At 38.8% G+C, this 21,744-nt stretch overlaps 1 protein-coding gene and 1 pseudogene across 1 annotated transcript; both read left to right on the top strand.

Moving 5' to 3' along the window:
* Gm7025 (predicted gene 7025) lies at positions 10,421 to 13,802 on the top strand (annotated as a pseudogene).
* Positions 19,162 to 20,094, top strand: Vmn1r59 (vomeronasal 1 receptor 59). Its single transcript, NM_207543.1, has one exon. It carries the CDS (start codon positions 19,162 to 19,164, stop codon positions 20,092 to 20,094), a length of 933 nt encoding a protein of 310 aa, NP_997426.1.
* Positions 20,095 to 21,744: the final 1,650 nt, after the last annotated feature.

Raw genomic sequence — 21,744 nt, 5'->3', positions numbered from 1 at the left:
GGCCTGGAAGTCAGTCACAGAAGTTGGTGCCAGGGAGTGGGGTATTGTTGTGATAGGCCTGACCATGCTTTTATTTGAAACAATGTAGATTTTTGGACTTTGGTTTTGGAACTCAGTGGAGTGCTTTAAATGGGGCTTAGTGGGTCATCCTAGAAGGAATATGGAAGTCTTTGTTGCTGGGAGTAATTTGAATTGTATTGACCTGATCCAAGAGATTTCAAAGGAGAAGAATTTCAGTATGTGGCATAAAGACTGTTTTTTGTGGTATTTTGGTGAAGAATGTGACTACTTTTTGCCCTTGTCTGAAAAGTCTGCCTGATGCTAAGGTGAAGAGACTTGGATTGATTGCATTGACAAAGAAAGTTTCAAAAAAAGCCCAGCAGAGAATTTGTTCTCTGGCTAAGCCTCACAAAGAGAAGTTTGAACAAGCATAGCAAGCTTAGAAAGGCAAAATATAAAATATATGGTTCGAGTACTAAAGGCATACCAGGAAGTGAAATGGAACAAAATCCTGTTTTCTAGGAAAAACAGATTAAGGGAGTGGGACCTTGGGGCAAGATCCTACCCAGCTGAATTTAGATCCAGGCTTGGTGGTACTCACCTTTAATCCCATGAGACAAGCATGCTGATCTCTGCATTCAAAATCAATCTATAGAGCAAGAACCAGCATAGTCAAGCTTAGGCAGTGAAAGATATAGAAAACATAAAGCCAGTGATAATGTAATAGTACAAGGATATCATGTTCCAATTCCTATAAGCAGCAGAACTTGGCAGCTTCAGCCATGTGGCTCTGGCTCTAGAGTTAAGAATGGAATGAACTACTGGGACAATTGATGCTGGTTAGCTGAAGCTAAGACATTAGCAATGATTAAGAAAAGACCAGCATCACTGGGTTGAAATCTGGGAGTTGTTTTCTGGGAGCACAAAGAAGCTGTGTGCCAGAGATAGCCAAGGTTGTACCTCATGCTGCAGCTGGACTTGATAATGTGTAAGAGTCACCCAGGTTGTACTGATTTTGAAGGCATGAAGGTATCATGAAGAACAGCTGAGACTTGGCACTGTGAGAGGTCACAGAAGGCCATTGGAGAAGGTGTATCCTCAGCTGTAACTGATGACCCAGGACTGAAGGTGTCAGGCAAAGTATTTGATGCTTGACACCATGAAGAGAGCATATGAGAGGCTATTGGTGAAGCCTAGTTGGAGTGGAACACCCCAGTGTATTGGAGATGCCAGTACCATGGGATGATCACCAAGAATAGCAGCCATAGTGGAGTGGATCAATCTGAGCTTAGAGTGCTACAGAGGGCAGAGCTGGAGAAGTGATGCCAGCCTTTAGGAGGAGTCGAAAAGACCAAGTTGAATCCCAGACACTGAAACAAGAAGATGTAACATTGAAATTACCTTGGAGACTCAAAGGTGTTAAAGATACCAGAGCCATTGGATACATGCTGAGGAAAGCTGCTAACAGGGAGTGGAACTAGCCCAGGAGAAAGCAGTTTGTTGCAGGCAACAAAGATGAAAAAGGAATGGCGATCTGAAGACTGCATTGATATCAGCCATGGAGATGCAGAGTTTAGAGTTTCCCCAGCTGGTTTCCTGCCTTGCTTTGGAGATTACAGTTAATTAGACTGCTATAGACTATGATGACTTTGAAAGTTTGCATTATGCTATGTTTAAGTATGGCCCTCATAAGCTCATGTTTTTGAACAAGTCTATGAGTGCCAGGGAGTGGAATATGATGGTTTGTATAATCTTGGACCAGGGAGTGGCACCACTTAGAGGTGTGGCCTTCTTGGAATAGATGTGACCTGGTTGGAGTAGGTGTGTCACTGTGGGTGTGGGCTTAAGACTCTCACCCCAGTTGCCTGGAAGTCAGTCTTCCACTAGCAGCCTTTGGATGAAGATGTAGAACTCTCAGCTTTGTCTGTGCCATGCCTGCCTGGATGCTGCCATGCTCCCACCTTGATGATAATGGACTGAACCTCTGAACCTGTAAGCCAGCCCCAAGTAAATGTGGTTTTTTTTTTTATAAGACTTACCTTGGTCATGGTGTCTGTTCACCTAACTAAGACAGTTGCCCTCAATTTGTTTCCTAACTTTGAAACATCTAACCTCCCCAAATTTAAAATACTCATCAAAGGAACATAGTACTACATGTCAGAATTAATTTCTAATGAATTATGAGTAAAAGGAAAAACTTGCTGTCATGTGAAGCAATAGAAATCATTAAAACACTTAGTATAATCTAATAAAAAAATTTCATAGTGATAACATGAAAGTATTCTGTGAAAATATTTTTTTCTAACTTGTTTAAGAAATACGTTTTACTTTTAAGATTTAAATATAATTATATCACTTCCCTTTTCATTCAACACTTCAATCATTCCCATGCACACTCCTCAAACACTTTCATATTCATAGTATACATTTATGAATGTTCCAAATATTTAAATTAAAATTACTGAGTACATAACTTGTATGTATAAATACTTCAGGGCTGAACTCTTGGTGTTGCATTACCAACTGAAAATCTCCTCCCTTGGGTAGATTATCTTTCCCTATTTCAGCATTCCTTGGTTGTCTATAGTTCTCTGCATATTGTTGAGTTTTCATGAAGTTAAACACTTCCATGTTCCCATGTCAATCAGCATCACCTTTTCCATTTTTTTTAGGTACCAAATTGATCAGACATCATTGATATATTTCTACCATTTGTAGGAGAGGCATTCTCACAGCAAACGTCCTGTTTCTCAGGCTCTTTCCATATTTTCAACCTGCCCTCCCCTTTGTTTTATTTGTATTGGTCATTTTATTTATATATATTTCAAATGTTACCCCATTTCCTGAATTCCCCTCCAGAAACCCCTATCCCATTCTCCCTCCCCCTGTTTCTATGAGGGTGCTCAAACACCCATACACCCACTCCCACTTTCCCTCCCTGGCATTCCCCTACACTGGGGCATGGAGCCTACCCAGGACAAAGGATCTCTCCTCCCATTGATGTCCAACAAGGCCATCTTCGGCTACATATGTGGTTGGAGCCATGGGACCCTCTATGTGTACTCATTAGTTGATGGCTTAGTTCCTGGGTTCTCTGTAGTGTCCTCCACTTTGATGTCTGAGCTTTATAAGCTATTGTTCTGTAGATGAAACATATAGGGATTGGTACCACATGATCTCCTATTCTCTGGATTTTGTTCAGTTTGCTTCTCAGTAACTGAACTGATCTGTTTCAAGCCATATGTCTCTTGAGAGTTGTGAGAACTATAGTTTTTTGCGAGTGTAAGGATAAACATTTACCATGTAGTGAGGAATAATGCTGGTTTAGTAAATTGTCACCAGCAGATTCTCCTCTAAGATTCATGACCTCCCTAGTTCTGAAGAGTTACCTTCATCCACTGAGAGGACATTCAATCCCACAACTGAATTTTCTTCAGTTTTGTCTTAAAAAACAAAACAAAACAAAACAAAACAAAAACAAAAAAACAAAACAAAAAAAAAAAAAAAAAAAAAAAAAAACGAGGGAGGAGATTTCCATGCCACATTCAAAACTCTGACCCATAATTGTTCCTGCTGAAAGAACTGCAGCAATGGAAATGGAGAGGACCCTGTCTAAATTGAGATCCAGCCACAGGCCCAGTGTTGGATCCAGCTCAAGGGGAGGTCCTAAGGCCTGACACTATTATTGAGGCTATGGAGCACTCACAAAAAAGGGGCATATCGTGACTGCCCTCTGAAAAATCCAACAAGCAGCTGAGTCAGATACAGATATTTGCCCCCAACCAATAGACTGAAGCTGCTGACCACTGAGTTTCAATTATGAAAAACCAGGAAGATGAGGAGGAGGAGAGCAACCTTGTAGGACGCCCAGTAGTCTCAATTAACCTGAACCTCCGAGTTCTCTCTGACACCGGAATACCAACCAGCCAGCACACACCAGCTGATATGAATCCACCAACACATATGCAGCAGAAGACTGCAGGGTTAGGGTTCATTCAGAAAACATGCACCCAACCCTCAAGAGACTGGAGGCCCCAGAGAGTTAGAGGTCTGGGGGGTGGGTAGTGGAGATTTCCTTGTGGAGATGGGGGCAGGGAGGAGGTACGGTATGTGGAAGAGTCAGGGGGTGGGACAGGAAGAAAATAAAATCTGGAGTGTAAATAAAAAAATAAAAAATTAAAGTTTTTAAAAAGTAAGTGTGCCATTATTTATTTGATCTGAGTATTTTGCTTTCCAAAAGGTGAATAATAGGCTAGCCTCCAGTTCTAAATTTCCTTTAGCCTAATTCTGAAAAAGTTGTTTTGCTTTATCTGCATTAAGAGACAGCAGTATCCTGGCAGAAGTGATTTAAGATTACCAACACTGTCCATTGTTGCTCCTATTCTCACATACAGTTTTTCTCCAGTGTTCTAAATGATTCTCCACTATAAGTTCTGGGTGCCTATGGAAACCTTCCCTGTCAGTGACCATGTTGATGGAATCCAGATTGCCAAACATATTATTGCAGTTTCCATTGTGGTCTTCATATCTTAGAGTTTGAATACCACTTAGACAAAATTCCAAAATCTGAAAGTTTTTGTTTTATATCTGTTCATGTTTTTGTTTTTTTCTAGTATATATTTTTAATTTTGTTTTAATATTTATTGGTTATTTTATTTATTTCTATTTCAAATGTTACACCACTTCCCAGTTTCCCCTCAGAAAACCCATATTTCACCTCCCTTCTAAGTGATATCTATTGAGAATATTAGTGATTTCTCTTGGATTTTCCAGTTCAATGGAGTACAAAATTTCAATGAATGCCCTTATGATTCTTAGTGATATTTGGTGTTTCTTGTGATACCTTCTTTTCAGTCCATATTTTGTTAATTTGGATTTTCTCTCATGGATTTCTACTTAGACTGGTTAAGTGTTTGACTGTCTTAATTTTTTTATAACAATAAACGCTTATTTATTTAATTCTTTGTGTTCTTTCCTTTGTTTGTATCTTATATATTTCCCCTCATCTTGATTATTTCTTATACTTTACTCTGATTCTCCTTCCTGAATATGAGAAGTTAGACTCCACAGAACCAAATAACTCTATAAAAACAAAACTGAGGTAAAGAGCTAAATAAACAATTCTTTACTGGGGAATTTTGAATGGGCAGGAAGCACCTAAAGAAATGTTCATTGTCCTCAGTCATCAAGGAAATACAAATCAAAATGACCCTGTGATTCTACCTCATACGAGGCAGAATGGCTAAGATCAAATACTCAGGTGACAGCAGGCACTGGTGAGGATGTGCAGAATAAGGAACACTCCTTCATTTCACTAAGATTGTAAGCAGGTACAACCACTCTGGAAATCGTTCTGACGGTTCCTCAGAAAATTGGAAATAGTCCTACTTGAGGAACCTGCCATAGCACTCCTGGGCATATAACCAAAAGATGCTCATACATATAACAAGGACACATCCTATACATATAACAAGGACACATCCTCCACTATATTCATAGCAGCCTTATTTATAATACCCTGAAGCTGGAAACAAACAAGATGTCCCTCAAAAGAGGGATAGATACAGAAAATGTGGTACATTTACACAGTGAAGTACTACACAGCTACTAAAACAATGACGTCATGAAACTCACAGGCAAATTGATGGAACTAGAAAATGTCATCCTGAGTGAGGTAACACAGTCAAAAAAAAAAAACCACATGGTATATACTCACTGATAAGTGGATATTAGGTAAAAAGATTGGAATACCCATGATACAACTTACAGACTATACAAAGTTCAAGAAGTAGGAAGACCAAGTGTGGATGTTTCAGTCCTATTTAGTAGTGTGAGCAAAATAATCACAGGAGGTAGAGGATGAAAAGTATTTGGGAGAAAGAGAAAAGGGGAGAAAAAAAAGGAGCAGGATCAAGTGTGAGGGGAGATGAGGGAGATAAACAATGGGTCAATAAATTAAAGAGAGGTGTGTAGAAATGGGAGGTGGCAAACTGGGAGTAGCCAACAGAAAGTCCCTGATGCCAGGAAAGCAATTGGCTCTGAGGACAAAACTGGGATGACATTAGCTGAAATACCCAACCAAGGGGAGAGAACAGTAGAAACCATATGCAGAGGTTAGGAATGGCCACCAGTTGAGGGTTGGATCCACCCCACCCCTTCTCAAAATTTTAACCCAGAATTTCTCCTGTCTAAAGGAATTACAGGGGAAAAGAGTAGAGCAGAAACAGAAGGAAAGGCCATCCAGAGACTCTCTGACCTGGGGATCCATTCCATATGCAGTCAACAATCCCAGTCACTATTGCTGATGTCAAGGAGTGCTTGCTTACAGGAAACTGTTATGGATGTCTCCTGAAAGACACAATGAGATCCTGACAGATACAGTTGCAAATGTTTGCAGGCAACCATTGGATGAGTACAGGAACCCCAGTGGGGGAGTTGAAGAAATAACAAAGGAGGTGAAGGGGTTTGCAACCCCATAGGAAGAGTAATGATGTCAACCAACCAGACACCCCAGAACTCCCAGGTACTAAAACACCAACCAAAAAATACACATGGAGAGACCCATGGCTCCAGCTGCGTATATAACAGAGGGAGGGCTTATCTGGCATCAATGGGAGGGGCGGAACTAAGTCCTGTGAAGGCTTGATGCTATTGCTTAAGAAAAAGTTAGAGCAGTAAGGTGGGAGTGGGTGGATGGGTGGGCATACACCCTCATAAAATCAGAAGGAAGGGGATTGTGCTGTGGGGGTTTGAAGGGGAAACTTGGAATGAGGATAACTTTTGAAATGCAAAGAAATAAAATAACCAATAATTATTAATAAAATATAAATATACATAGAAATAAAATAAATTAATAGATCTAAAAGTAAAAACCTGAAGAAAGTGAGAAATTATTTGACTAGAAAGGCATAAAGGAATTGGGAAGGCATAAAGGAATAAAGGAAATATGAAGTCTATGTTCAGAGAATTAAAAAAATATATATCATTCTTGAGTTGCAAATTGAGCATGACCCAAATATCTTGAAGGGAAAAGAAGGCTGATTGAACGGAGGAATGAGTCAGCAGCAAGATGGGCAACAGACATGGGTCATGGAGGTGCAGGTACCAGCAAAGTACATGCTACATTTGTGTTAATGTGCAACAATGAATCACTCAATAATGTATGGTAATTTACAGGAAATAATAATTACTTTTTTATGTTCAATAAATCTTATTTATTTAAAATTCTATAGTTATTATAACTTGTTTCCCCAAAGCTCCATTATTTATTCTCAAGGTTATTTTATTATAATACAATAGATTATTCTGAAGTAGAAAACTTCCATTAAAATGACACATACTGAATGTTTATTACATATACAGTTTTAAAGAGATAGGCAAGTTAATTTTATAAACTCCATATCTAAATATCCCCAGGTACTGTAAATATTTATTTATTTATTTATTTATTTATTTATTTATTTCTATTTCTATTTTTTTAATTAGGTATTTAATACATTTACATTTCCAATGCTATCCCAAAAGTCCCCCACATGATCCCCCACCAACTCCCCTACCCACCCACTCCCACTTCTTGTCCCTGGCATTCCCCAGTACAGAGGCATATAAAGTTTGCAAGACAAATGGGCCTCTCATTCCGCTGATGGCCAACTAAGAAATCTTCTGATACATATGCAGCTAGAGACACGAGCTCCGGGGGGGACTGGTTAGTTCATATTGTTGTTCCACCTATAGGGTTGAGATCCCCCCAGCACCTTGGGTACTTTCTCTAGCTCCTCCTTTGGGGGCCCTGTGATCCATCCAATAGCTGACTGTGAGCTTCCACTTCTGTGTTTGCTAGACCCTGTCATAGTCTCACAAGAGCTATATCTGGGTCCTTTCAGCAAAATCTTGCTAGTCTATTCAATAGTGTAAGCGTTTGGAAGCAGATTATGGGATGGATCCCCGGATATGGCAGTCTCTAGATGGTCCAGCCTTTCATCTCAGCTCCAAACTGTGTCTCTGTAATTCCTTCTCTGGGTGTTTTCTTCCGAATTTTAAGAAGGGGCAAAGTATCCACACATTGGTCTTTGTTCTTTTTGAGTTTCATGTGTTTCACAATTTAAAAATGGGGCTCAGAGCTAAACAAAGAATTCTCACCTGAGGAATACCGAATGGCTGAGGAGCACATGAAAAAATGTTCAACACCCTTAATCATCAGGTAAATGCAAATCAAAATAACCCTGAGATTCCACCTCAGACTAGTCAGAATGGCTAAGATTAAAAATGCAGGTGACAGCAGATGCTGGCCAGGATGTGGGGGAAAGAGGAAGACTCTTCCATTGTTGGTGGCATTGCAAGCCTGTACAACCCTCTGGAATCAGTCTGGCGGTTCCTCAGAAAATTGGACATAGTACTACCAGAGGATCTTGCAATATCTCTCCTGGGTATATATCCAGAAGATGTTCCAACCGGTAAGAAGGACACATGCTCCACTATGTTCATAGCAGCCTTATTTATAATAGCCAGAAGCTGGAAGGAACCCAGATGTCCCTTAACAGAGAAATGGATACAAAAAATGTGGTACATTTACACAATGGAGTACTACTCAGCTATTAAAAAGAATGAATTTATGAAATTCCTAGGCAAATGGATGGACCAGGAGGGCATCATTCTGAGTGAGCTAAGCCAATCACAAAAGAACTCACACAATATGAAGTCACTGATAAGTGGATATTAGCCTAGAAACTTAGAACACCCAAGATATAAGATACAATTTGGGAAATGATAATTAAACAAAACAATTACCCAATCTGAACTACTTAAAATTTCATTTGCACACTTGAAAAAGAAATTTCCTTTTTTTTTTTTTTTTTTTTTTTTTGGTTTTTCCAGACAGAGCTTCTCTGTATATATATATAGCCTTGGCTCTACTGGAACTCACTTTGTAGACCAGGCTGGCCTTGAACTCAGAAACCTGCCTCCCTCTGCCTCCAGACTGCTGGGATTAAAGGTGTGCACCACCATGCCTAGCCCTCCACTTTATTCTTATAAAAGAGTGCTTCATTATCATTCATTCCTCTAGATACAACTCTCTGTACTTTGAATTTAGCAGAGATTCAGAAGTCATACACAGGAAAAACAGTGACTTTTACATAATGCAGAAATATACAATGCAAAACACTAAACTTGTTTGTGTCATTCAAACATAAAATGGGGCATATCATTGCCCAAACTGATGAACTGCCTATATAAACTCTTGCCTGTTTCCAGTCCAAATTCAATGAAACAGGTTCATGAGTGTACAATATTCAGTAAACTCTCAGATTGTCACTGTTGACTCTAGACTGCAACCAAGTATACATGGGTAGAAAGAATGTACAGGAAAAGTTTACACATTGAACCACAGTGTCCCGTCACAGTCACTATTTGTTTCTAAGATATTTAATAGATATTTGTAAATAAGATTCCTTAACAGCGACTACCTCAATGTAAACTGACAAAAAACAATGTAGGAAAACAATATATATATATATATATATATATATAATAGATGGGTCGGCCTAAGCTATTAAGTCCAAAAAAAAAAAAATTGAGCACATGGGAGGGAAATAATGGTTTGGAATTCAAATAATAACATGAATTTTTCATTACTAATTAATTTTTAGAAGGTAGGGTGACGTTTTGTTTTATTGGAAATAAAGAACAAAGCATGGCATATTTACTGGGTCTTGTTGAGCCTTTAAAACTCAATCTTCACCATGTAAATTAACTGTGGATATGTGAAGAAATGTATGATTTCAGATAGAGTTGGATTACTTATACTTGGGATTTGATCTGTTTATAGATTCTCAAGATAATGGAAGCACAGGTCTTGTTTAGATATTCTTATCTATCACTTCTGTGGCATAGTCCACACTACTTGATCTGTGGATCTCAGTGACTGTAAACATGAGACTGCATCTGCATGACTTGGACTGTGTAATACAGTGTTCCCTATGTCCTCAGTAGCTCCAGATTTGCTAGTACTGGATGTCTCACTACGAATCTGATTCAATCCATTGACATCATTTCTAACTGTGGTCACATAATCAGATTGTTGAAACTTTCCAAGAACCAAATTTGAAAAAAAAATGGGGGGAGGTTTCCTTCCATGGATTCAAAACATGTGTGATACAATGGAGCCTAAGAATGAATTATCCTCCTAAGTATTTACCTACAAGTATTTATTCCATGGGCTGTGGATACCAGTTGTGGAACCCAAGGGAAGAAAGTATTTAAATTTCTTCCAGGGCTCAGGAGAAACCTGAAAATAAAATGAGTCATGAATATGCAATAAACCTCACCTTTGCACAAAGAAATAAAAGCTGGTAGAAATCTGATGTGCTGATATGCATGGCACTTCACAATCCACACTGCCCAGGTTTAAGGCAGGAAAAAGATGTTCATTTTCATGGGAGTCTTCTTCCTCCTTAATATTACACTTCTCATGGCCAATTTCATTGATCCAAGGTGCTTTTGGAGAATAAATTTGGATGAAATAACTGATGAATCTTTGGGATTATCTTGTGCTTTCATCCTTGCAGCAGTTCAGACACCCACTGAAAAAGATTATTTCAACAAGACTCTTAATGTTCTGTAAGTAAATTTGTATTTTAAATTGAAATCAGAACATAAATATTTCTTCAGTGCTCTGAGGATGAAGATTAGGCAAATTCTTGAGGCTTCTGTCCTGGTGCTAAGTCTGAACTCCAAGAAACAACCTTAATTCCTTTACAGATTTAATCCTATATTCTCCATTTAATTAATCCAGTGGAGGTTTTGGTTTTCTTCCAGGTGGCTTCTGATTTAAAGGTTGGAAGCTTAGGAATAAAGGAATATCTACATTGATCTTTAACATAAAGCCTGCCTTTTGACAGTTTATATTACACTCTAGGAAAAATTGACTTATTGAAATTGATCCTGTAATATTTCATTATGTTTTTATCCCAAGTACATGTAAATAAATGGTCATAAATTCTGCTGACAGTCCTTCCATAAGTGTGTTGCTCCTAGAGCATATTCTGGTTCCAGTAATATTCATGGTACATATAGTTGTCAAAAACTTTACATACATACAAACTTACTGTCTCAAATTCATTGCATGTCGTCACTTATTGACTTCTAAAACTTCATTAGGTTTGGAAAGAGAAGATACTTACACTCAGAAATTCCTACTTCATAAGAATGCCTGGATGGATATTTTTGTATGTATATGAGCAAGGAATATTTAGCTCATTAGGGGTCAAGACATCAAAGTGTTTTAAAAGATAAAATTCAAAAGCACTGTGGCTTCATATTTCACACTATTTATGTACAATCACTGGCTTTTTTGTTTTGCAAAGTTCAATTGGGCACTCTCTCTTTAGAGTAAACCATATTTGGAACATATGGAATCCAATGATATGATTACATTCTTTGAATAGGCAGGCTATCAATAACAGTGGTGACTGCTTATGTCCCTTGTCACTGGCATGGGTGACAATTGTATTGTGGGATAGATAGTTGGAACGTTTGAGGACAGTGATACAGGAGCTTTCTATTAGTTATTTTTGTCATTATTTAAGAAAAATGTCTTCTCCATTCATGTATGAATTGGTTAATCTCTGACCCTTTTAAAATATCTAAATCTCGTGTGACTTATTTCAATAATTTTAGTAAATATTAGTACACAGGTTACCAACATGGTATCAATACCAATTTTTGTGAATTGCTGATCATTGTTTTAAAACACAGCCCTTTAGACTACTAGGCTACACAGACATCTTAAGTAACTGATGTTTCTTAAATTTCAGTTATAGGTAGTAGTTGGAGCATTGCACAACGTCTATTCTCAAATTTATTTTGTATATTAGTAAACCTTTGAGATTTGTATGTGTGTGTGTGTGTGTGTGTGTGTGTGTGGTAATAAAGAATATTCTAAAATGACCTATTTTATAGGATATAGAATGAAAACACAATAGTTGTATAACTTTTAGTGAAAGACTGATTGTATTTACTGCGTTCTAATCATTAAATATGCAGGTTTACATATAGTGTTTATTGATAAAATTATATGAAATGACAAGGATAAAACAGGAGATATTATTTTTTTCAAAAACATAAACAAACCCAATATGGTATTATTTCATTCCCATGGTCTAGTGGTCCACTTTTAATTTTTAAGAAACCCAATGAATATATTCCATAAATTTACACAAAAAAATCTCATCTATATTATAAGCATATAATACTGGCATATACAAATATCACAGATAATTTCTTATTTTCTGAGTTCTCAGTAGGATACTAGTACTGTTTTAGTGTAATGACAAAGGTTGTCAAAGATGTTTACTAGAAATTAATTTATAATGAATAAAATACCCAGAGTGAATATATCACATTACTTTGTAAATAGGAAGTAGGAGAATGATACATCAGTGGTGGGACAAGCCCTCAATCTCTGAACTAAACACCTGTCACTGCTGCATAACTGTGCATTTGAATTGAGGATAGTCTACAGGAAAGTATCTTGTAGAACATTTGGATGTATTGCAATCTTATAACCTAAATAGTCCTTGCTCAAATACATACAAACTTAAATATTGACATGTATCAATTTCCAAATTCGTGTTTGATATTTGAATTTAATTAAAAATAAATCTTTAGAAAATACTTTATTTCAATAAAAGATTGAAAAAATAACAGCATGAGGATAGATATGAAGGGATGTGTCAAGAATTTTGGCCACTAATTGTGAATATAAGTACAGGAATCAAATGTTGCTGGAGAGAGAGACCATTATGCATTGATAAATCATGGTTTCCTTTCTTTCTTTCTTTCTTTCTTTCTTTCTTTCTTTCTTTCTTTCTTTCTTTCTTTCTTCTTCCTTCCTTCCTTCCTTCCTTTCTTTCTTTCTTTTCTTTTTTGTTTTTTTTTGAGACAGGTTTTCTCTGTATAGCTCTGGCTGTCCGGGAACTCACTTTGTAAACCAGGCTGGCCTCAAACTCAGAAATCCACCTGCTTCTGCAGCCCAAGTGCTGGGATTAAAGGAGGATGACACCACTCCTGGCTATGGTTTCATTTCCTTAACCAATTCAGTTAATTTCACGAGAAAATATCATGAACTCAGTGGCTCTAATAACAAATATATTTATTTCTCAATAATTTCAAAATTAAGACATGATCAGAATTACTGTTTTGTCAGTATCTGTGGTTTTCTCCTTACCTTCTGATCAAGCACTCAAAAACAAAAATGGAAATTATCTCTGTGGATGAGATCAATACCATCTCTTATTTATGGGACCAACACGATCATGAACTTTTAAAGTGCTTTCTATATTCCAGGTTCATCTGTCAATCCAATCTTATAAAAAAAAGCCATTTATTCCCGTCTTTAGATGTCAGATTCAGAAACTTCCAGTATAGCATAGTGCTTCTATTGAGTACAAATGTGCATGTATAGTCATCTGTCCATAATAAACACTGTACTCTTTTACAGAAAAACAACTAAAAACCACAAATATGCTTTGGCATTGGTGTTTGCAATGGATGAAATCAACAGAAATACTGATCTTTTACCAAATATGTCTTTGATTGTAAGATACACTTTGGGCCGTTGTGATGGAAAAACTGTAATACCTACACCATATTTATTTCGTAAAAAAAAAAAAGAAAGCCCTATATCTAATTATTTCTGCAATGAAGAGACTATGTGTTCCTATCTGCTTACAGGACCCCATTGGGAAGTATCTTTAGGTTTCTGGAAGTACATGAACAGTTTCTTATCTCCACGTGTGAGTTAACATTGTCCAGGAATTCTTAACATCATGTTTCTTTGGGGAAGTTTGATAGCTATTAAGAAAGTTAAGGGTTCTCTGGCGCACCCTCTCACCTGTACAGACTAATTTCCTAAGTTCTGCGGAGTCACGGCACCAAGATGGCGACCGCTGCTGCTGAGGCTGAGGCCGCCTCCCGAGCCAGGCAGACACCTGTCCTCTGGTCCGGATGGTGGCCGGCTGTCTGCGGCCCGCAAAGGGTGCTGCCTCAGCGTCTCTGTGCTTCCGCCTGTCCCAGAAGCTGTCCGGTTCTCTGGCGCACCCTCTCACCTGTACAGACTAAATTCCTAAATTCTGCGGAGTCCCAGAACCAAGATGGCGACCGCTGCTCAGGCTGAGCTGCAGTCTGTCTTAAAGCAGCGCGAGCTAAAAGTTTCTACATAAACCTTGGAATATTTTGTTAAAGAGGTCGATCGCGTAGCACCTTGGTATGCATGTTCAGGGTCATTAACCTTCGCCTCCTGGGAGAAATTAAGGGGAAACTTAGTTAGGGAACAACAGAATGGGAAATTGAAAGTGGGGACCATGGCATTATGGAAACTGGTGAAATCATGCCTAGAGGATGAGAAATGCCGTCTGACAGTAATAGCAGGACAGGGGGCATTAGAGGAGTTACAGGACAGCATGTCAGAAACAGAGCGAGGTGAAAGATTAGGAGCTCTAAGAAGGAAAGATGCACCTAAGAAAAGAGGCCCTTCCAAGGACCTTGGATTCAAGGAAGCGAGAGATAGGGGAAAGGACGTCCTGGGAGAGAAAAAGGAAGAGAAGGAGAAAGCCATGAAAAAGAAACACCTTTATCCATTAAAGGAGTTAAAGGCTTTGGGGCTTGATAGTTCAGAAACAGACGAGCTTAGCCCCTCTGAGGAAGAGGAGTTAGAAAATGAGGCAGCTCGCTATGAAGAAGAAAGATACCACTCAGATGAACGACGAGCTAACAGCTTGGGTAAAAAACAAAAGAAAGTGGGAGGTGGAAACCATGCAGTTTCCCGGCCTATAGTCCCCAGCGCCCCTGCACCTTATGTGGAAAGATTTTACTCAGACTCCTTCCTCACTAGAGATGAACAGAAAAAGATACGACAGGCATTTCCGGTGTTTGAGGCTGCCGATGGAGGCCGTGTTCATGCACTGGTAGAATACATTCAAATTAAGGAACTTGCGGAGTCAGTCCGTAATTATGGAGTTAGTGCCAGTTTTACTATTTCTCAAGTCGAGAGGCTTGCCACTCTGGCCATGACTCCAGGAGACTGGCAGACAACAGTGAAGGCTGCACTCCCTAATATGGGGCAATATATGGAGTGGAAAGCCTTGTGGTATGATGCCTCTCAGGCGCAGGCCAAAGTCAATGCCACTGCTGAAGGCGATCAAAGAAATTGGACACTTGATCTGCTAACAGGACAAGGGCAGTATGCCAATGATCAAACAAATTACAACTGTGGAGCATACCCTCAAATCTCCACTGCTGCCATTAAGGCATGGAAGGCACTTTCCAGAAAGGGAGAGTCTGGGGGTCACTTAACAAAAATCATACAAGGCCCCCAAGAGTCATTCTCAGACTTTGTGGCTACGATGACAGTGGCAGCAGGCAGGGTCTTTGGAGATCCTGAACAGACAATGCCTTTAGTGGAACAGTTGGTCTATGAGCAAGCCACACAGGAATGCAGAGCAGCTATTACACCTAGGAAAAGCAAAGGGTTACACGATTGGCTGAGAGTTTGCCGAGAATTTGGAGGCCCGCTTACTAATGCCGGCCTCACGGCTGCCATCCTGCAGGGCCAAAGGCATTCAGGTACAGGTGATCGCAAGGTCTGCTATAACTGTGGCAAACCAGGACATCTAAAATGGGAGTGCCAGGCCCTCACAAAAAAGAAAGTACCAGGACTGCGTACTAAATGTGGGAAAGGTTATCACTGGGCCAGTGAGTGTCACTCAGTTAGAGACATCAGAGGCAGGCTTATTCAGCCCAGACCTCTCCAGGCAGAAGGAGGTGAAGACACTCCAAAAAACGGGTATCTGGGTCCCAGGTCTCAGGGCCCCAAAACATATGGGACCCTAGCTCACAACAAATGGACACCACGGTCCGCAGAGCTACAGAACTCTCAGCAGGAGTGAACCTCCATTCCACCACCCAATTCATGCTAATGCCACAGATGGGCGTGCAACCTGTCCCCACGGACTATAAAGGCCCCTTACCCTTGGGAAGTGTTGGCCTTATTTTGGGTCGATCCTCCTTACCTTAAAGGGACTTATTGTTCACCCTGGAATAATAGATCAAGATTACAAGGCTTCACAGTCATCTATTGGTTGGAACACAGGACTCCCAATGGAGGAGCTATAGAATGTAACCAAGGAGTTGAGGGGTTCTGCAACCCAATAGGTGGAACAGCAATATCAACTAACCAGTACCCCCAGAGCTTGTGTCTCTAGCTGCATATGTAGCATAAGATGGCCTAGTCGGCTATCTTTGGGAAGAGAGGCCCCTTGGACTTGCAATCTTTATATGTCCCAGTACAGGGGAACACCATGGCCAGAAGTGTGAGTGGATGTGTAGGGGAGCATGGCATCGTGAGGGTACAGGGAACTTTTGGGATAGCATTTGAAATGTAAATAAAGAAAATATCTAATAAAAAATTCATTTATCTACAAACTTCATAATAATATTTTGATAAGCAGATGAATAGTATCCCATGGTCATTATCCATTCATTATCTGATGGATATTTAAACTGTTTCTATATCATGGCTATAGTGAATATATCATCCATGGTTGATTGCCTATATTATTAACTGATTCCTCAATCCATTTTCTTGAGTGTACTTAAAGAATTGGTTCTTTCCATGTAAATTTCTATAAAAACTGGTACTGTCTAGTATAATTATAAATCTCCATGGAGGCCTCAGAAAATGAATCATGATCTATCTTAAAGCAAATCAACCCTGGAATAACCCAAGAAGTCATGGTAGGGAATACAGGCTTCAGTTGTTTGATTGGTCACAATAAAATGCCCTTGTCCACACATGGGAAAATGCAAGATTACAGACTGCATGGTCTGGAAGGTCTTGATGTCAGCCAGATTTTGCAAGGTGAAAGCATATTATGCAACACACACACACACCTGGAAATAAACCTAATATATCTCTTGATCTCCCCTGAAGAGCACCTCTCTACACCTGATGCCAACACAACTTTAACACTTAAATACTCCCTAAGGAAACAAGGAAAACTTCCTCTAATTTTGGCTCTACTACTCATTATGATATAACAAACTCCTGGGCATCATCATTAATTACCAGAAAGTGAAAATGGTGATTTGCCTTTGAAATAAATGTTTCCTTTCATTAAAAGTTTTCCAATATACCCATACAGTCATATTCAATAACACCACAGATGACAAGGGAATGGACTGTCTGAAGGATTTCAGGACCTGACACTGCCCCTTTATGAGCTCTGATATCTGGCTTCATTCAGCAATCTGCACAGCATTTTATGGGAGAGGTAGGCACTTCTTTGAATCTGTCTTAGGAAATGGATACACAAAGATGTTCTTCAAAGGGAGAGGAACTCAGAGCTATGTTTCTTCAGTAACTGTTCAGGAGCTGGCCTACATCTCTGTGAGCAACCCCATCTTTGCTGGTACTAAGCAGGTGAGAAATCTGCAAGTTAAAATTCTGCTTCAAGTTCTCTTCTCACTCCTACAATTCACGGGGTCTTCCAAAGTGAACATTAGTCATTAGAATGGTTTTGTATTTCTCTCCCTAATTTACCTAATTATGTCAATGATTTCATTAGTCTAAAGACATGTGTATTTCATGGCTCAGTACTTATTTGAAAATGTACTTTAATGTTACATGTATACATTAGATAACTGGTTTTTAGTTGTTGCATGGAGGCTTTTTCATCATATAGAGGAACAAATAAAGTCAATTGCAGATGAAACTTTAGCTAAATAAAACAAGTATTAAATTAATCTGTGTGTACACAGCATTTAATGGTGATGGTGATAATGTTTCTTATGGTTCACAAAAAAGGAGATGACTCAGCTATGTGTCCAGCACCCAATTCCTCAGAAAAATCAAGTAAAACACAGACTGTTATGAATCAACAGAATGCTAGGATCCCTCAGAATTTTTTTCCAAATAAATGATACAAGTGTAATTCAAGGTTCTTTTGTGTGAAGAGAAAACTAGCACATTTTAAAAATAATATTTCGTTTTTTTATCATTATGATGAGTAGTGTGAAAAATATATTATATGTAATAATTTGGGGACATATTTCATTAACTTTAAAAAAGATTTTATTTTCTTGTTTTTTGTTCATTTATTTAATGTATTTGAGTACACTGTAGATGTCTTCAGACACACCAGAAGAGAGCAACTTATCCCATTACAGATGGTTCAGAGCCACCATGTGGTTGCCTTGAATAGAACTCAGGACCTTTGGAAAAGCAGTAAGTGTCCTTAACCACTGAGCCACCTTCTCAGTTCCTCATTGTATTTGATTCTAAAACATGGATTTTAATTTTGTGTTACATTTTTAAAGATTTCTTTATTTATTTTTATTTTATGTGCAGTGGTGTTTTGCCTTCATGTATGACTGGGAAGGTCCAAATCCCCTGGAATTGGATTCACACACAGTTATAAGTAGCCATTTTAGAAATAGAACACAGGTCATCTGGAAGCGCCCTTAACTCCTGAGAAATCTCCACAACACTTGATCAAATATGTAAAAGATATACTTATTTTATTTTATGCCTATTACGGTTTTGCTTGTGTGCATGACTAGAAATACATGAGTAAAGCACCACGAAGCTGAGTAGAGGTCATCAGATTCAGAATCATCTCTCCAACAACAAATTTGTATTTCTTAACACATTGTTATAACATGAGGGATGATATCAATTCTCCTGAAGCAAAAATGCACTCCTGTCTACAAACATTCATGTACAAACATTCAGAGCCCATGCTGTGTTAAAAAGGCTGCCATACTGTTGAACAACTCAGGTAGAGTTGCATTATACACATACACGCACACACACACACACACACACAAACACACTCTTACATCATGAGTGAAGGGAAAGAAAAATAAGTCTGATGTTCATATTCTGGATCAATGTCCATTCATTGTTTTCCAGAAAAATCTCCTGTAGTGTGTCAAAGCAGTGCCAGCTTTTCAAACGAACAAGCAAACAAACAAACAAAACTCCAAATCAATTGAAAATCTTAGATAATTGAGAAGATTCTTGAAGACAGCACTGTCTAACCCGATCCTTACACCACTGTGCTATGAAGCCATGTCCATGTTGTCTCAGAATAAACCCTGAAAACCATGGAAATGTTGGCTCTTCAGATCCTTTTGCTTTGCCAGGTTGTGGTTGGGACTGTGGGCAACATCCTTCTGTTTGTCCATAATTTCTCTCCAGTCTTGACTGACTCCAGACTGAGGCCCATACAGGTCATTCTAATCAACTTGGCTGTGGCCAATGCATTCATGCTCCTTCTCTTGACATATTCACATGACATGATTGATTTTGTTCCAAGGAAGCCTCCAACTGACCTCAAATGTAAACTTGCATACTTCTTTCACATGGTGGCTCAAGGCACAATCATGTGTTCCACCTGTGTCCTCAGCACCTACCAGTTTGTCACTGTTGTTCCTGGTACCTGGGCTAGGGTCATGTTCAGAGAAATATCCCCCAAGGTCGTGAGCTATTCTTGTTTCAGTTGCTGGTTGTTCAGTGTCTTACATAATGCTTACATCCCAATGAATGTCAGTGGTCCACAGAAAACACACAATGACTCTGATTCTAAAGGCAATTCAATATGCTCCATCTCTGGGGTCAATGTAGACATGCATTTCTTGCGGTTTTCCCATGACATCATATTCCTTGGCATCATGGCCTGGACCAGTGTCTCCATGATGATTCACCTAAACAGACACCACCAGAGAATGAACCGCATACATAAGGTCAATCAAAACAACAGAGGCCATGCTGAGACCAGAGCAGCCCACACCATCCTGATGCTGGTGGTCACATTTGTGAGCTTATATATTCTAAATTGTATTAGTATTTTATTTCACATTTCCTTTGTGGAATCTCGTCTCTGGTCGAGGCATGTCATAAAAGTTCTAGCTCTAAGCTTTCCCACCATTTCTCCCTTACTTTTGATATTTAGGGATCCTAGGGGTCATTGTTCTCTGCTCTTCAGTGTGGGACTGGAAATCCACGTGACTGGGGGAGTCATTACAGAGGAACAGTAAGGTCAAAACATGTCCATAACTTGAAAAATCTCACCCTGACAGCAGCAGGAGTAGGACTAACCCTGCCTTGCTCTAGGACTGCATCTACCCACACACAGAGCCAGTCCATCCCCAGGCTCTGCCACCATGAGATAGTCATGTAGCCTAGTGGCCAGGATGCAGGGTAAAATATCCTATCTCCTTATAAGAACATATCCAGCTAGAACCAGGAATTCCTAATCATGCAATGAAGCAGTCCCAGCAACTGGACCACTGCCTATGATGTACACTCATCCCAAAAAATCCTACCCTCACTCCAATTGTTGTATAGACCATGACACCCCCAATAAAGATGTCTGTTTCACTGAAAACCATCTTGAGAGAAGGCTGTTTTTCCTAGACTCAACACTAGATGATATTCTTCTACCATGGCTGCACAAATATGCCTGTTTATTGGTTTTATAAAGGACAGCTACTTATTTCTTTGAGATACTTTTCTATCCAGCCACTTTGTGTAAGTTATCTATGAGCTGTAGGAATTCTAATGTATAATTTATAGGGTCACTAATATTTATACTCTCCGGTCATCTATGAATGGTGATACTTTGACTACTTCTTTTCCAATTTGTATCCCCATTAATTTCCTTTTGTTCTCTTATTGCTCTAGTTAGGACTTCAAGTACTGTATTGAGTAGAAAGGGAAAGAGTGGGCAGCCTTGCTTTTCCTGATTTTAGAATTATTGCTTTGATTTTCTCCCCATTAAATTTGCTTTTGGTTATTGGCTTTCTGCATATTGTTTTTATTATTGTTTTTATTCTTTGGGGTACGTGCCTTGTATTTCTGAACTCTCTAAAACTTTTAACATAAAGGGGTGTTCGATTTTGTCAAAGGCATTCTCACCATCTTATGAGATGATACTGTGAATTTTTTCTTTCAGTTTGTTTATATGGCGATTACATTGGTGAATTTATATATATTGAGCCATATCTGCATCTAAAAGACGAAGCCTACTTGATCGTGGTGGATGATGTCTTTGATGCGTTCTTGGACTTGTTTTGTGAGTATTTTATTGAGTATTTTTGCATCTGTGTTTATACAAGAAATTGGTCTGAAATTGTATTTCTTTTTGGGTCTTTGTGTGATTTAGATATCAGGGTGACTATGGTCTTGTCAGATGAATTTGACAATGTTGCTTCTGTTTCAATTTTGTGGGATAATGTGAGGAGTATTGTTATTAGTTCTTTTTTAAAGGACAATTTAGTTCTGCCTAAAGCTATCTGGCTCTGGGCTTTTATTTTTCTTGAAACTTTTGATGATTGCTTTTAATTCTTTAGGGGTTATAGGACTTTTTCGTTTATTTACCTGATCCTCATTCAACTGATAATTGGAGTCTTCAGGAATACTATCCATTTCACTTAGATTTTTTTTTCCAATATTGTGAACTACATGCTTTTAAAATAAGACCAAATGATTCTTTGGATTTTCTCCATGTCTGTTGCTATATCTCCCTTTTCATTTCTGACTCTTCTTATTTGTATATTGTCTTTCAGCCTTTTACTTAGTTCAAGTAAGGGCTTGTCTATCTTGGTGATTTCTTCAAAGAACCATCTCTTGGATTTGTTGATTCTTTCAGTCACTTTCTTTGTTTCTAAATCATTGAATTCAGCCAT

This window comes from Mus musculus, chromosome 7 (genome assembly GCF_000001635.26).
Source record: "Mus musculus strain C57BL/6J chromosome 7, GRCm38.p6 C57BL/6J".
In the NCBI taxonomy this organism is placed as follows: domain Eukaryota; kingdom Metazoa; phylum Chordata; class Mammalia; order Rodentia; family Muridae; genus Mus; species Mus musculus.
The sequence above is the reverse complement of the archived record's forward strand: the minus strand, read 5'-3'. Positions and strand labels throughout refer to the sequence as shown.

Bases quoted from the DNA above. Each gene is read 5' to 3' on its own strand.
- Vmn1r59 (NM_207543.1), top strand. From the start codon at position 19,162: ATGGAAATGTTGGCTCTTCAGATCCTTTTGCTTTGCCAGGTTGTGGTT.